This window comes from Amborella trichopoda, chromosome 4 (assembly GCF_054954075.1).
Source record: "Amborella trichopoda isolate Santa Cruz 75 chromosome 4, AtrichopodaSantaCruz75HAP2 v2.0, whole genome shotgun sequence".
NCBI classification, from domain to species: domain Eukaryota; kingdom Viridiplantae; phylum Streptophyta; class Magnoliopsida; order Amborellales; family Amborellaceae; genus Amborella; species Amborella trichopoda.
This window is the reverse complement of record NC_142339.1, coordinates 7,809,188-7,824,572: the sequence shown is the minus strand read 5'-3', so window position 1 is coordinate 7,824,572 and position 15,385 is coordinate 7,809,188. Positions and strand designations below refer to the sequence as shown.

The following is a 15,385-nucleotide window of genomic DNA, read 5'->3' as shown; positions in this document are numbered from 1 at the left end:
ATTGAATGAAGAATGGAGATAGAAGAAAAGAGAACACAACATTTACGTGGTTCAGACCGAAGCTTTATGTCCACGGATCCAAAGCCCCAATTGGCTATATCTTCACAATTTTGAATTAATGTCTACATCAAGAAGTATCTTTATATATAGAGAACAATCACACAATTACAAGATATAAATATGGATAGATAAATATGGTATGATAACTTGATGATAGAAGAAAATAATAAGATGCCTTATCACCAAACTAACTTGATGACCAAATAACTTTGACTTGGTCTCTTCTTATTTTCTAGATACATAATCTTATCAAGAGATATATACTCATACATTCATAAGGATGTATACCGGTATGAACCTTAGATATCCATTATCTAAACACAATAAAGATTCAGAAAGTAGGACGAAAGTTTCCTTGCTACTCCATCCCCACGTTTTCAAATGGTGCTACATTCTTGAATAGAACCCCAGGGAAACCGGCTACATCCCCTTACACTAAACCTGTAGAATTTAATTCAAGAAAGACTTGATCAGTACTTCATGGAGACAAGGGCTACAAGGGTTCACTTGTTGCAAGCTCAAAGAGCGGAGGACGTTTTCCAAAAAGCTTTGAGAGAGAAATAGAAAATAATATGTTTTTAAAAGGTGAAATAAAAAACAATATGGGGGAGAGGTCCGTAGAGAGAAACAACAAAGAGGGAACGAGAGAAACTAGTGAGATCAGAATAGCACTTACAAACAAGACAAACCTGAATGTGATCAGGTTAAGCTCAATAATATGTCTTCCATGGGGGCTTAAGGCCCAAATATATAAGAATACAGTTTCTTAATATGGGATCAGGTTTCATTATTGCGCCGTCTTTGTTGTTGTCCATTCCTATTTGAGAGTAGTTCGTTCACCGACCATCTTGTGTCTGTTGAATCGATCTCTACAAGCACATTGGTCCCTTTCATTCCTTACGACTATCTTAGATCTATCTCTTGAAGTAAGATCTTAGCTAACCATTTTTAGTATCAACAATCTCTGACGAATCTGGCCACTCAAGAACTAGTTTTCCTTTTCGACAAGGTATTTCTCCGGCTTTTTTCAATTTTCTTACTAGATTTAGGTAGCTTCTGTTCTCTGTAATCACAGTTTCCTGTAATATACCCAAACTTACTATAAATACAAGATACTGTATCTACCCTTTCTAAATATACAGATTACAAATATATACCTTCCATATTAACTAGGTATACAATATATACTTTGAAAATATAATAACCAAGTATACAATATATACTTTCCTTTCACGCAACATAGACCTATTATTAGTTGAAATAGAAGGCCAAAAAAACAAGGGGTAGGCCAAAGATGATATGATTGGAAGTAATAAGAGAAGATATAAGAGCTTATGGCCTCACTGAGAGTATGACCCTTGATATAGTAGAATGATGAATCATGACTCTTGTAACCGATGCCAAATAGTTGAAAAAAAAAGTTTATGATATTGATGATGTTGTAGATCACGATAATAACCCTTGGTAGTATTGAAATTGGCATCCAACATTTGATATTACATTATTCATCCTGTTCAAAAACCAAAAAAAAAGGTTTTTTGAGCTTAGTGGCATATCCCAAGCTGTTGAATTTCTTTCTCAGGATGATTGTGATCTTCTTGCACTATAAATTATATTGTATATAATCTCATAAACGAATATGAAATGCCCCACTCCAGCACACCCCACCGAAAAAAAAAGTGGTCAAATAGCCCAAGGGGTTAAAAACAAATAAAATGAAAATGAAGAAAAGAAGCAAAGCTTGGTAAAAATAGCCCAAGGGCTTATTCAATCCATTGCTGGGAGGGAGATATTTGGACAGGTTATCAATTGGCAAGAGGATTTGTATGATTCATAGCTTCAAAAATAATTACTAAGAAAAATCACTTTACATAGTAATATATCAGTTGCCTAAAGAGTAATTCTTATCAAATTATCACATTTTCTTGAAGGTTACCACTAAATCATTGAATATATTAGTTGCCTAAAGAGTAATTCTTATCAAATTATCATTTGTATCTTAAAGGTTGCCATTTAATCATTGAATGTTTGAAAGAACTAGTATTATCAAGATTGGATCGATGCTTGACCTAGTGAAGGGATTGGTCTAGTCGATCTCGAAACCGGCCCAACTAGCGGTTATACCCGGTTGAACATCTTTTTTAATATAAACAAATCACAAAATGGGCTAAGTTAAAAATACGTTAGGTAAAACCAATGAAAAGTTGGTAAAAGAGTGTAGCATTTCCAATATTAGTTAAAGGAAAAAGTTTATATAGAGCCGAGGCTCTTAACAATCAAATTAGAGCCCACATGAAAAATTTCACTGGAAGAGGATGTTTTGATGCCCACATATCTTCAAATTGATCATCTCGACATCAAGATGCATGGAGATGAGGAAACAATGTATTTCAAGTTTTGGAAATAGTGCATCTTATAACGCATTTTTGGACTGTCAATTTTCAAGTTTTCATAAATCTACTCAGTTTACACTATTTTTGAAGCTTTAAATTTTATAATTAAAGATGAAAATATAAAAAATGACAAAAAAAGGAAGGAATTTTGACAAAATTTAATGACCTATCAAAATAAAAATATTAAAAATGACAAAAAAGGAAGGAATTTTGACAAATTTGATTTTTCTAAGTTTTGAAAAATGAAGGAGTTTTGAAAAATGAAGGAATTTTGAAAATTTTGATATACTTATTTTATATCACAAATTTTTGGTCAAAAATTTGCCAATAAAAAGATCACATGAAATCAAAATAAAAACATGGAAAGAAGGTATAAAATCCTATAAAATTTTGGCAAAAATTTAAAAATATGTAATTAAATTCGATGTTTTCAAAATCGGATGGTCTATTAAAACTAGCAAAACTGACGATTGAACCAATTTGACAGTCAAATGGCAGTTTTGACTTGTACTACAAATACATGTTTGTTTAGGGCTGCCATCGGATCAGAGAAAGTTCCAATCACCAAATCTACTAGTCAGATCGCGAGTTCGGCCTGGTCTATTCTTAATATGGGAAAAACATTCAAGATAATTTAGAATTTTAAGTTTTAAAAATTATTCATTAATGCCTGAGAAATAGCTTGAAATTAAATGTATCTAAACCTTGAATTTTGTGGATGAAATTTAAAACTGATTCAATTTCGTTTTAACCCCAAAACTTTCCCGGAAAAAAAAAAGTTTTGACAAGTAATTACCACTCTAAGGTTTCCAAGTGGCACTAAGGTTTTTAAGAAAGAGCGGAATGGGATTTTCTATTTAATCGTGTCTTTCTTTCATTGGGGGCAATTTCGTAAGTTGAAAAAAGAAGCATCCGCGTAAGTTCCTCAGAAGAGGGCCGAAGTGATATTTAGCTCAAAACTAGTGGCATTTAGTGAAAAGTCGGAAGTGCCTTTCCCTTTCCTTCTAATTGTTTGCAAAACTTTTTCCGAATTTATGTGAAATCCTTTGGAGAGGGCGCATAGAACTACTTTCTCAATTCCCAATTTTAAAGGAATTTATTTCCGCTGAATTTTTTCTATAAATACTTTCCCATGTGTCATGACCTGCGCCTGGACAATTTTTAGAGAGAGAAAAAGAGAGAGCCCACTTTTTATCTCAGAGAGGAGTAAGAGCAAGAGCAAGCTGTCTTTCAAGTAAGTTTTTCGCCTTGTATATATATTTTTCAAGTTTTTTCCAATGTGCATGTAGTGTTGATTGCTTTTGTTCTTATGTTTGTTTTTGTTGTGAATGTTGAATTTTGTTAAATCTTTTTTTTGTGAATGTAAAAAAATTTAGTGTTAACACTAACTTGTAAATGGTGGATGCTAAAATTTGTTAATTCTTGCTGGATTCAGTAAGACCTATAAATGGTGGATGCTAAAATTTATTAATTTTTGCTGGATTCAGTAAGAAAATCATGTAATTTGAGTTCTGGTTACTGTAATGTTAGTTCTTTTTGATGAATATAACTTATCGATATATTTGGAGATGAATGCATTTGATTGTGCAATTTTGTTTTTTTGGTGGAGTTTTTTTTAGTTTACTTTATCAACTGTGCTAATTGATCTTGTTTTTGCCTTTGTTATAATCAGGAATGGGTGCATTGGTTTTAATCTGTGTTCTTTACCATCTGAAGTATGGTTTATTTTTAATGGATACTTTCTCTGTTTTTTTAGTAATTCCAGTTTTCAACATGATTTATTTTGACGTGGGTACTGAATTTTGAAGAAAAAAATCAGAGGAGAGTATAGAGTAGCGAGTGCATGTTTCTGGATGTGTTGTCTTGTGAACTTAAAATTTCCTGATGATGATATGTTTGGTTGGGAAGTTTTAAAAATCGTGTAGATTAGTGTTTTTTAACTTAATATTCCACTTATTTGTTTGGGAAGTTTAAGCATTTTTTACCAAATGCCAGCTTTAGTATAGCCTTTCTGAATTCTGACGTAGTTTTTGGATGTAAAATTTTATGCTGTTTAGGATGAGGGCAAAAGAGTGTTTTTCTTAATACAGTTATTGAAACCTTATCTTTAAGGTACTTATTATGGTTCTAATACCATAATTTGTTTCTCATTGGGCACTAGTATTGCTTCCTCCTTGATTCACTAATTGCTTCCTTGTCTTCTCTTCATTTTTCTCTTGTAATTACAGGTTTATTTGCTTGATTTTGGAAATGCAAGCATTTAAACCAGCATTCTTTTGATATAGGGCTGCTACCTAGAGCCAAGGCCGGGGTTAAGTAGGGAAATGTTAACTTTCAGCTCGGCTTAAGGCTTGCCTCGGATTGGGACTTGGCCCTGCCTGAGCCAAGTAAACTCCGGTGGGCTCACTTGAGTAGTATACAGGAACCAAAACGGCCACAAATTAAATAAATCAAAACATTTGTTAAAAGTAAAATAAAAATACTTAAATCAAACTAGACTAGAAGTTATATAAAAAGTCCAACTGAGACAGAAAAAAAACTAAACAAAACATGGATTTAGAAAAAAAAAATTGATTTATTGTTGGAGACATTTCAGAATAATAAAAAAAAGAGAAATATAAAAACATGGAATATGACAAGAAAAACTCACAAATCATCATGAAAAACATCCAAATTACATATAAAATATTTATACATTAATTTCACAATTTTAACATAATATATATATATATATATATATATATATATTTTTTTTTTATTTTTTTTATTTTTTTTATTTTTTTAAATACCCCGAGTTTTTCCTAATGACTAAGCTCGGTAGGGACCAAGTCCGAGTAACTTGGTAGAGTTCAAGTGGACCTTGCCAAGTTTTTAACCACTGGTGGAGATTTAGGCTTTAATGTGATTTGGCTTGTTAATTTTATAGTAAATAGAAGAGGAAACAGCTTTTAATTTTTTTTCCTGAATTTCTAAGTTTTTGGTTATTGTTTCTCCTACATTCTAGCTTTTAAGTCCCGAGGATCGTAGAAAGTTTATTGTTGTTTCTGGAATAATGTATTAACATTTAATAGCATTCTTTTTGTATTGATTTCGTGTCTTACATAGCATGTCAAAGGTGTAGTTGAAGTTGCTCAATGGTGGTAATTGTATTTCATATTCTGTCTGAATTCCTTGATCTTTATTTCACTTTAGAATTATGTATATTTTTTTATTGTTTTGTAGGTGCTTCTTGATCGATGTGGTGCTTAATGTCTATTGCTTAGGAAGTCGAAACCTTGAAGCTCATTTTTTGATGTACTTTCTGGATTCCTAGAAAAGATAGAATGGTAAGTAATTTTCATTAGGATTTTTTCACTTACCAAAACAGGTTCTTTTAGATTTTATAATTCAGGTTTCAATAGATATCTCTAACTTGAATGATGCTTTGAAATCCAGTATATTTAGTAAAATTGAGACAGCTACATTAGGCTGTGGAGTGAGTGTAAGCACTTGCATGTGCACATGTGTGTTTGTGTGTGTGTGAGAGAGAGAGAGAGAATGTGTGTGTGTAAAAATATTAATAATTATGTGGTAATATTCAAGGAAAATGGTATGCTTGAATTAGATAAAAGGAACCGCATTGGGTACTAGAAAACATTTTGATGCAATTTTGGTTAATGGGTTTGCCTTTTCTTCATCCCCCAGTCTGAAGGAGGGAGAACAGTTCAAGTTTCAGGGTTTCCTCAAGGCACATGTGCTGAAGCAGTTAAAAAGTTTCTTGAAAGTATCACAGGCTTTGGGACTGTATATCACCTCAAAATTAGGATTCACAAATCTAAGCCAAATTCAAGAGTATTTGCCATTGTTCAATTTACGACAAGCAAGAGTGCTGAAGTTATCTACTCTCTTGCTCCACAACCCAAGAGTCTATATTTTGGAAATTCTTATGTAATTGTTCGGTACATGGAGAATGATATAGTCCCCAATCCAAGAGTTACATATCACGTTTTAGAGAGTATTCAGTTGTACTTTGGTAACCAGATTTCAGAAGAGTCTTTTGCTATTCTATGGTCCAATACTAATGTCAAGGTTGAATTTGGTTTTGGTCTAAAGAAAATATTCTTCTACTTGGCCCATACTGGTGTCGACTATAAACTGGACCTCTATTACGAGAACATTTGGCAAATCCAGTTGCGACGCCCAGGTACGGAAGGCACAAGATACCTTGTTCTTCAGGTTTGCCCCCATTCAATTGCTTCCATGAATAATGAAAGTTACACCTTTTCATGGATTATTCTTCTCTATCCTTTGTTTATATCATTGAAGTGATGTTGTTCTTCGTCTATCTATTTTTCTTTGCCTTCGTTGCACTGAATTTATCTCATGCAAGGAACACTGTTGTTTGAAAGTTTACCTTCGGGCTGCACATGGATTGTTGACTTATGTTTTTGAAGAATTTACATTGCCGTTAAATGGGTCTTACTTCATGGACTATGGTATACGCAAAACAGGCTCTGGAAGACGATATTCTGCTTATTTGGCTGATCTGTTAGTGCAAGAGAAGATCATGGAATAATTCAATGCTAAGTACCTTCTCCTACTGGGTGGATAGAATATCCTCGAGTTTGTGTTTCCCAGTGATTTTTGCTCATTTTGTTCCACAATCTCTCTTGCAATTGTATTTCTTGCACACATATTTAAGATTAGTGATTTGACCAAAGTTGTAGATTGCCAGAACTTCTGTTAATTTTTTTGGATATTTTCATATTAGCTATTGACAAATTTGTTTATGTAAAAATTTACCATTGGAACCCAACAAAAAGAATGATATTTCTTGGGTCATAGATGCAAATTCCCCAGAATTTTATGAGAGTGGAAATATGGTAGAACAGATATTCTAGGAATTGGAAAATTCTGTAGCAAATAGAGAATATGGTAGGACAAACCCTCTTGTATCGGAAAATTCTGTTTGTTCTTTTCCTTTGGAAAGTCCGTTTGGTTTTAACTAGTTGGGATTAATTTGCAAACAAGAGAATGATTAAAAATCTTGTTGACATGGAGGGACCAACCTGAAGAGTGGTAGCTGTGGTTAATACTTGATGGGCTGATCTATGAGTCTCATGAGACTGCCTCTCTTTGGGGTTTTGTTTGTTGATTGATGTACATTTTCTTTCTTCTCGGTAAAAAGGCTTCTAAATTTGAATAAGATGGCTTCTGTATTTGAACTTGAGTTTGCCAGTAAATTGCGTACTTTCTTATTTTGTTTGGTTTGAGAGTTAGTGCTTTTATTTGAGCAGTAACACTTGTAAATATCAATTTTCTGGCTTCTTTTATTTACTGGAATAAATGTGTAGTTCATTTTTATCTTTAAGAAGTTGCTGTTATTTGCTGGCGATGAACAATGTGCCTTGGTCATTAACAGATGCAAGGAGCCCCTCGGATTTTTCAGAAACCTCTCTCATTTTCATCTGATATTTATGATAGCCCACTTTTTAATTACTACAAAGATTTTCCAGATGAACAATGGGTTAGGAGTATAGATTTTACTCCATCTTGCAGCATAGGGCAGTCTTCGTCTTTGTGTTTGGCCCTTCCGAATGGAACCAGGATTCCGAATATTCGTGAGAACTTTGCATATTATAAAGAAATTGGAGGTGCATTCAATCTGAAAACGGGTTCTTCTTTTTCACACTCACTGCATCTGGTCCCAATTGTTCATCCCCCAGACCAGATTAAGCTGCCCTACAAAATCTTGTTTAGGGTAAATTCCCTGGTTCAAAATGGGTTTCTCGTGGGCCCCACACTTGATACTGAATTCTATAATTTGCTCAATGGGCTTCCATCTCCTTTTGTGGAGCGCTCTCTTGAGGATATCTCCCGTTTAACAAATTGTTGTTTAGAACCAGCAAAGTGGCTCCAAGAACAGTATAAAAAATACAGAAACTTGCCTAGGCGCCCTTCTCCAGCTGCTATATCTTTGGAGCCTGGCTTGGTTTATGTGCACAGGGTTCAAGTGACCCCTTCAAAGGTGTACTTCTATGGACCTGAAGTTAATGTTTCAAATCGAGTGCTGCGTCAGTTCTCCAACTACATCGATAACTTCCTTCGCATCTCTTTCATCGATGAGGACTTCGGCAGCATTCGATCAACTGATTTATCCAAGCGAATGGCTTCTGGGGCTGAGGAAAAGCATACCACTGTTTATGGCAGAGTATTGTCGACTTTGAAAAATGGGATAGTGATTGGTGATAAGAAATTCGAGTTTCTGGCTTTCTCATCAAGCCAATTACGTGATAATTCGGCTTGGATGTTTTCCCCTATTGATGGTATCACTGCAGCTAATATTAGACAATGGATGGGAGATTTCAGTGGTATTCGAAATGTGGCAAAATGTGCAGCAAGAATGGGTCAGTCATTTGGCTCTTCCACAGAAACTCTGAATGTTAAACCTGAGGAAGTTGAGAGAATAAGTGACATAAAGAACGGGAAATATGTTTTCTCTGATGGGATAGGGAAAATCTCTTTGGAGTTCGCGAAGAAAGTTGCCTTGAAGTGCGGTTGTAGTGAGAAGACACCCTCTGCCTTCCAAATTAGATATGGTGGGTATAAAGGAGTCGTTGCGGTGGATCCAACGTCACGATACAAGCTCTCCTTGAGAGGGAGCATGAGGAAGTATTCATCTAATAACACAAAATTGGATGTCTTGGCATATAGCAAGTTTCAGCCTTGTTTTTTGAACCGTCAGGTTATCACTCTTCTATCAACCTTGGGGGTTCAAGATAATGTCTTTGAGACAAAGCAAAAGGATGCAGTCTCACAATTGGACAAAATTCTTGTGGACCCAGAAAGTGCATTTGAGGCTCTTGAGCTCATGTCCCCTGGTGAGAATGTTAACGTTCTTAAAGAGATGTTGTTTTGTGGGTATTTACCAGATTCAGAGCCTTTCCTTTCAATGATGCTTCAGACTTTTAGGGGATTAAAGTTGTCAGAACTTAAAACAAAGACAAGGATATTTATTCCAAATGGGAGATCGATGATGGGTTGTTTGGATGAAACTGGAATTCTTGAATATGGGCAAGTTTTCGTGCAATTTTCTGCCATTGGTAATAGAAGATTACATGAATTTGGTCTCTCAAAGATAAATGAGAGTGGGTCTGACCAAAGAGTTCGTGTTGTGGTTGGTAAAGTCATAGTGGCTAAAAACCCCTGCCTTCACCCTGGAGATGTGCGTATCTTGACAGCCATTGATGTGCCAGCCTTGCACCATATGGTCAATTGCGTTGTTTTTCCACAAAAGGGGAAGAGGTCGGTACCTTCAGGCTCTGACATTTGCAAATAATTCATCCTTTTTTCCTTTTATTATTTGCAGTATGCTTTCTCTGTATTTGAAGTTTGGTGGAGCATGATTGCTTTTGACAAATTAGTTTGATAGATTGAATGAATGATATTTTGAATATCCTATTTTTGAGTTTACACCATGGTTTAAAATGTCGGACTGGTAGGTCAAATGGGTCACCTACTAGTTCTGAGTCAAATTGGCGATCTACTGTATTAAAAAAAGAAAAGAAAAAGAAGAATGAAAAGAAAACCAAAGATAAAAAAGATATATCTGGGGGTTGAAAGGAGGCAAAAAATTAATTACTGAAAAATGATAAATCGAGATCAAAATGGAAAGATTAACTTTTAAAAATTGAGATCAAAATGGAAAAAAAAAAAGAAGATCATTTTCTTATCTTTTGATTTCACCTAATGGGAGAAATAGAACAAAATCATGTCTTCTGGAGAGAAAAATTTAGCTAAACAACAAAGGAGAATCAAAGGAAGGGGTAGAAAAAGAAAAAAAAACAACCAACATAGATGATATGAAAATTTTTCTTTGGGGTTTTATAGGTCAATGTGATAGGACCATTTTGGGATATATTCGATAGAATATGGTGAAACAATGAGAGAGAAATTGTAAATTTTCAATCTGGAAAGAAAAACTCCCATACTTTTGACTCTCGATTTCTTCTGTTTCTTCTTTTTTTATTTTTTGTGAAGAAATGAATGACGAATACTGAATATGGCGAATTGGGAGTTTCTTGAACAAACTAGGTTTTTTTTTTCTTTTTTTAAATTGCCCAATTCTGGGGTGATCATGGACCGGTTCCCCTCCAGTCCCGAGATCCCTAGTCGGCTTGGCAATATTTTAGACATTGGTTTACATAGGCACTGTGTTGTTGATTTATTTCAGTCAAATACTATTACATTGATTTTAATTTCTTGCATATTTTGATATCCAGGTTTATGTCGTGCTCAGAATGACTTGTTTTCAGAACATCTAATATTAGTTTCTACTGCTTTTTGCTTTTCTTTACCGTTTGAAACTGCGGATCCCCATTATTTTCTGGCTTCATATGTTCCGAGTGATCATTGGGAGTCACTACATAAAAGGGCTTGAGGCCGGAAGCACAACACATGTTAGAGACATACAACTGCACTGATTATTGATGGACAATATGTGAAGCAAGACTCATTGTGATAGGAAAAACCACTTTGACCACTGTTGAACTCCCATAATTATGTTGTACTTGGCCATTACTTATGGCAAGGTGCTTAACTCTCCCAGTAGCACAAACCTGCATTACATCTGAGTCCTTAATTTAAGAACATCTTATGCTGAACTTTTAAAGTCAACAAATAATTTCTTTATTCAAATATGCTAACATCACTAATAACTGTGTCTGGTTAGGTATGTCCTTCACTACTGACATGACTTGAAATGTCTGGTCACTATCATGAGTCTCTTTATTCCAAGGCAACCTTGTCCTGTATACTGGTAATGACTCTTTTTATATCTATCAAATGAGATTCAAGAGCAGAGAGAAGCGGTACCACTCTAGATGCTGGAATATGTATCAGTCCTTCTTGTTAGGAGGACAACCAGCAACATAGTATTTTCTAAAGTAAACCATGTTCCTCAAATATATTGGATAACACTAGTGACTAGTTTATGAATTACGACAAAGTGGTATGCCTTACAAATCACGTAGGTATTTCTGATAAGTTATCTGATGCTCCCTTGGTTGAAGAAGTGGTTTTGGAGATGCTCGACTTGCTTGTGTTTGTTTGAGTCTTGTGCCACCTATAAAGCTTTAGTGAGCGCTTGCTCTTTTTCTTCACATGTGGAGTGCAGAGGTTCACATGCATGCAACACAGACACACACACACAGAGTTTGGACACTTCTATTTGCATTTTTTAAATTTTTATAATTGTTACTAATGTACTCATGTTGTTGTGATTTCAGGCCTCATCCCAATGAGTGCTCAGGAAGTGATTTAGATGGTGATATTTACTTTGTGAGCTGGGACCCAATGCTTATTCCATGTCATCAAGGCACACCAATGGAGTACGAGCCAGCACCAAATAATGATTTGGATCATGAAGTCACAATTGAGGTACCAGTTCTATAAAATGCCACATTTTTTACTGTAAATGAGATTATTAACCAAATTGTCATTCATATGTTATAACTGCAGTAGTTTGAAGTTTATATGATACTTTTCATGGTGATCGAACACATAACTCAAGTTAGTGTGAAATTATATTATAGTCCCATCAACTTTGTAGAACCCTGTGTCCATTGGCTAATTGTCATCCATTAAAATGAGAGAGAGGAGAGAACCCACACTGAGGGGGCCTATGTGTCCTAGGATTTCAGTTTTTTTTAAAGGAAAAAATATTGCCAATTGTTCGCAAATAAAAGAAACTTGAAATTTATAAAGATGAAAACGGGTATTTATGTGTACTAGGATTTAAAAAGGGTGTGGTGCGCATAGGTTGCAACCTTAAACTATAAAAGTAAGGTACACCACAAAATTTTATCATAAGATGTAATTTTGGTGTAAAAAATTCTTATGATAGCCTGAGAATCAATTTTCATATCTAATTATAAAATCTTGGGTACCAAAAATGGTTCAAATCAAGTAGATCTATAAGCATATGAAATTCTTGAAAATGGACCGTCTAGAAAATGTGTTGCGAAATGTACTATTTTTAGGACTCAAAATCTATTTTTTTTTATATTCATACATCCCGATGTTGAGATAATCAATTAGAGGGTTTTCTAACTTTAGAACAACCTTTTACAATGGATTTTTTTGGTGCCCCTTAATTCTACATTTTAAGGTTGCAACCTTATATAAACTTTTTTCTTTAAAAAACAAGCTGAATTTTGTTTAGACAATGAAAGTGGATTTTTCTTTCTTCTAAACATTCTCTGAAGGTTTGTCAAACCTGATGTTTCTCTTGCAAATTATTTGAAATTAGTGTTGGTTTCAATACTCCTCAAACTCTTTATCTTTTCATGGTTTCCCTATAAACATAAACATGTTCAAGTATTCATACCACGAGAATCCATACCAGCAGTTCTATATGGAACCACAATCTTTTTATCTCTAGATTCCTTATTCTCTAAAAATTCTTTTGCTCCATGTCATGATGCAGGAGATTGAAGAATACTTCACTAACTACATGATCAACGACAGTCTTGGCATCATAGCAAATGCTCACACAGTCTTTGCAGACAAGGAGCCTATGAAGGCTGATAGCACCCCTTGTGTAGATCTTGCAAACCTTTTCTCAGTTGCGGTGGACTTCCCAAAGACTGGTGTCCCAGCTGACATACCCCAACATCTCTATGTCAAAGAGTATCCTGACTTCATGGACAAAACCGATAAACCTACTTATCAATCTAGACGAGTTATTGGGAAGCTTTTTCGAGAAGTTAAGGACTTGCCTCCTCACACAAGTGCAATAACTTCTTTCACTAAGTCAGTGGCTTTGAAGAGCTATGATCTGGACATGGAGGTAGACGGGTTTGAGCTTTACTTAGATGATGCCCATTGGTACAAAAGTGAGTATGATTTTAAGCTTGCGGGTCTCATGGATCACTATGGTATCAAAACTGAGGCTGAAATTGTCAGTGGAAACATACTTAGCCTTGCTAAATCTTTTACTAAAAGGAGGGACGCAGAGGCCATAGCATTAGCCATGAGGTCTCTTAGGAAGGAGGTGAGAGGTTGGTTCAAAGAAAAGAGGAGTGTGGTTGATGAAGGGGATTACTCGCTTGATGATGATGTGTATGCCAAGGCATCGGCATGGTATCACATTACGTACCATCCGGAATATTGGGGAAGCTATTTCGAAGAGGATGGAAGGAATCGAGCACATTTTATAAGTTTCCCGTGGTGCATTTATGATAAATTGATTCATATAAAGCGCCATAGGATTGGAAGAGGAAGGAACTCTCGATCATCATCTCTTGCATCCACCATGGAGAGGACCCTAATGTTGAGTTGATAATGAGTTCTTTGCCTTGTTTTCGCACTTGGATCAGCATTCCAAGCTTGCAACTTGTGTGAGTGTGTGTCCGTCTGTGTGCATGCTTTTGTGTGAGTGATGGTGAGAGAGTAGAGGGGGGATTTGTGCATCTGCATGTGTGAGAGGTTTTGTGCTTGTCATAGTATTTGTGTGTTTGTGTGTTTGTGAGTGTGAGAGAGAGAGTGTTGGCTGTGTGCATGAGATAGAGAAAGTCCATTTAGTCTTCCAATTTGCTGAAAGATACTTGGGGGGTGTGTGTATTCTGTGTCTGAGTGAGAGAGAGAGAGTTAATCTAGTTTTCCAATTCTCAAAGAGGTTATTTTGTGCATGTGTGTGTGAGAGAGAGAGACAAAGAAAGGTCTTTCATATGACTTAAGGGATAGGTTTTGTGCACTCTCATTTCATTTAGAGAGACACCGAGGGTTTGTGCTACTCTTTCAACGAGGGAGGCTTTGTTCATATTGCACCCTTCAATTCCATTGAGAGATGGATAGGTTTGTTTCGTTCTTTCACTGAGAGAGGTCTTGTGCATTCTCATTTCATTGAGAGAGGTCGCAAGGAGTGAGGTTTGGGAGCTCCCACCTTCAGTTGAGAGAGAAAAAAATGGTTTGTCCCACTTTGTTGGGAGGTTTTGTGCAATCGATTTGGCCAAGAGAGGCAAAAAGCACTGTTGCATGCATGTCATGTGCGTGTGTAGAGAGAGAGGGAGATAGATATTCTGACCCTCTTTTGTTTCATTGAAACGTGGGAGTCCAAGGTCCCCATAGCAGCTGACGTACCCAGAGAGAGATTCTGACCCTCTTCTGTGGCAATGCAACTTGGGAGTCTAAGGTTCGGATACTTGAGAAGGAGGATTACTGCATGCAGTTAGAGAAAAACCATGAAGAATGGCTTTCCTATTGTAAATGTAGTTAAAAGGTGAGTAGTTTGGATATTTGTCTTGCTGAAAACTTACATCATGATGTAAATATTTAGTTTTCGGTGTTGTTCGAGTGTGGCTGGTTTATTTTATGATTGTCAATTAGTATATTATTAGAAGTGATGAATACTATTAGGTGTTACTCAAGTTTGGGTTTATTGTCTTGTTGAAAAGCAAAGATGGAACTGAATATATAGTAAGATTTGATTTCTGTTATACATTTAAACAAATGTGAAAATTATGCTGAGATGCGTTGTAGTTTTAAAACAAAAAATTGAATGTTTTATCCATTCTTAACAAGGCAGTTTATGTGGACTGTTCCTTTACCTAAATTGGTAGACAAGCATTCATCTCAACCGATTGTTGATAGTAAATGGTTGATATTGATGTGAATTATGAAATACGATTGGAAGGGTTAAAAAAAATAGGTATAATGTAATGTAACTAGTCTGGTCGGTTTTTGTTCCAGTTGGTTAAAGCAATTATATAAAATAAAATTGCCCAAACCCAACCTGAAACTGGGCTGGACCTTATCCCCATCATCTCCTTAAATTTTAACCCACTTTGAAGCCTAAATGGTACTTATTATTGTTTGAATCTTCATTATTAAAATGGTGCAATTGGGTTTGGATCGAACAAATTCGAACCTTGACCTAGCAAGGTCCTGATCTG

The 15,385-nt window shown here is 35.4% G+C and overlaps 1 protein-coding gene across 3 annotated transcripts; it reads left to right on the top strand.

Annotated features, from left to right (window-relative positions):
* Window positions 1-3,605: 3,605 nt before the first annotated feature.
* RDR1 (RNA-dependent RNA polymerase 1) lies at window positions 3,606-14,943 on the top strand. 3 transcript variants are annotated; one of them, XM_088864754.1, is made up of 6 exons: window positions 3,606-3,687; window positions 5,676-5,779; window positions 6,138-6,636; window positions 7,855-9,737; window positions 11,720-11,870; window positions 12,919-14,943. In XM_088864754.1, the coding sequence occupies exons 4-6, from the start codon at window positions 7,855-7,857 to the stop codon at window positions 13,771-13,773; spliced, it is 2,889 nt and encodes a 962-aa protein (XP_088720880.1). In that variant the 5' UTR covers window positions 3,606-3,687; window positions 5,676-5,779; window positions 6,138-6,636; the 3' UTR covers window positions 13,774-14,943. The 3 variants fall into 3 exon arrangements, with proteins under 3 accessions (XP_088720880.1, XP_011625384.1, XP_020526217.1); XM_011627082.3 differs by having other exon boundaries at window positions 6,138-6,668; XM_020670558.2 differs by lacking the exon at window positions 6,138-6,636.
* The last annotated feature ends 442 nt before the right edge of the window (window positions 14,944-15,385 follow it).

What these genes read in the sequence shown, in the direction of transcription:
- RDR1 (XM_011627082.3), top strand. An exon ending in TTTCCACAAAAGGGGAAGAG is followed by an intron (nt 9,738 to 11,719) that starts GTCGGTACCTTC and finishes TTGTGATTTCAG; the next exon opens with GCCTCATCCCAATGAGTGCT. An exon ending in ATCATGAAGTCACAATTGAG is followed by an intron (nt 11,871 to 12,918) that starts GTACCAGTTCTA and finishes GTCATGATGCAG; the next exon opens with GAGATTGAAGAATACTTCAC.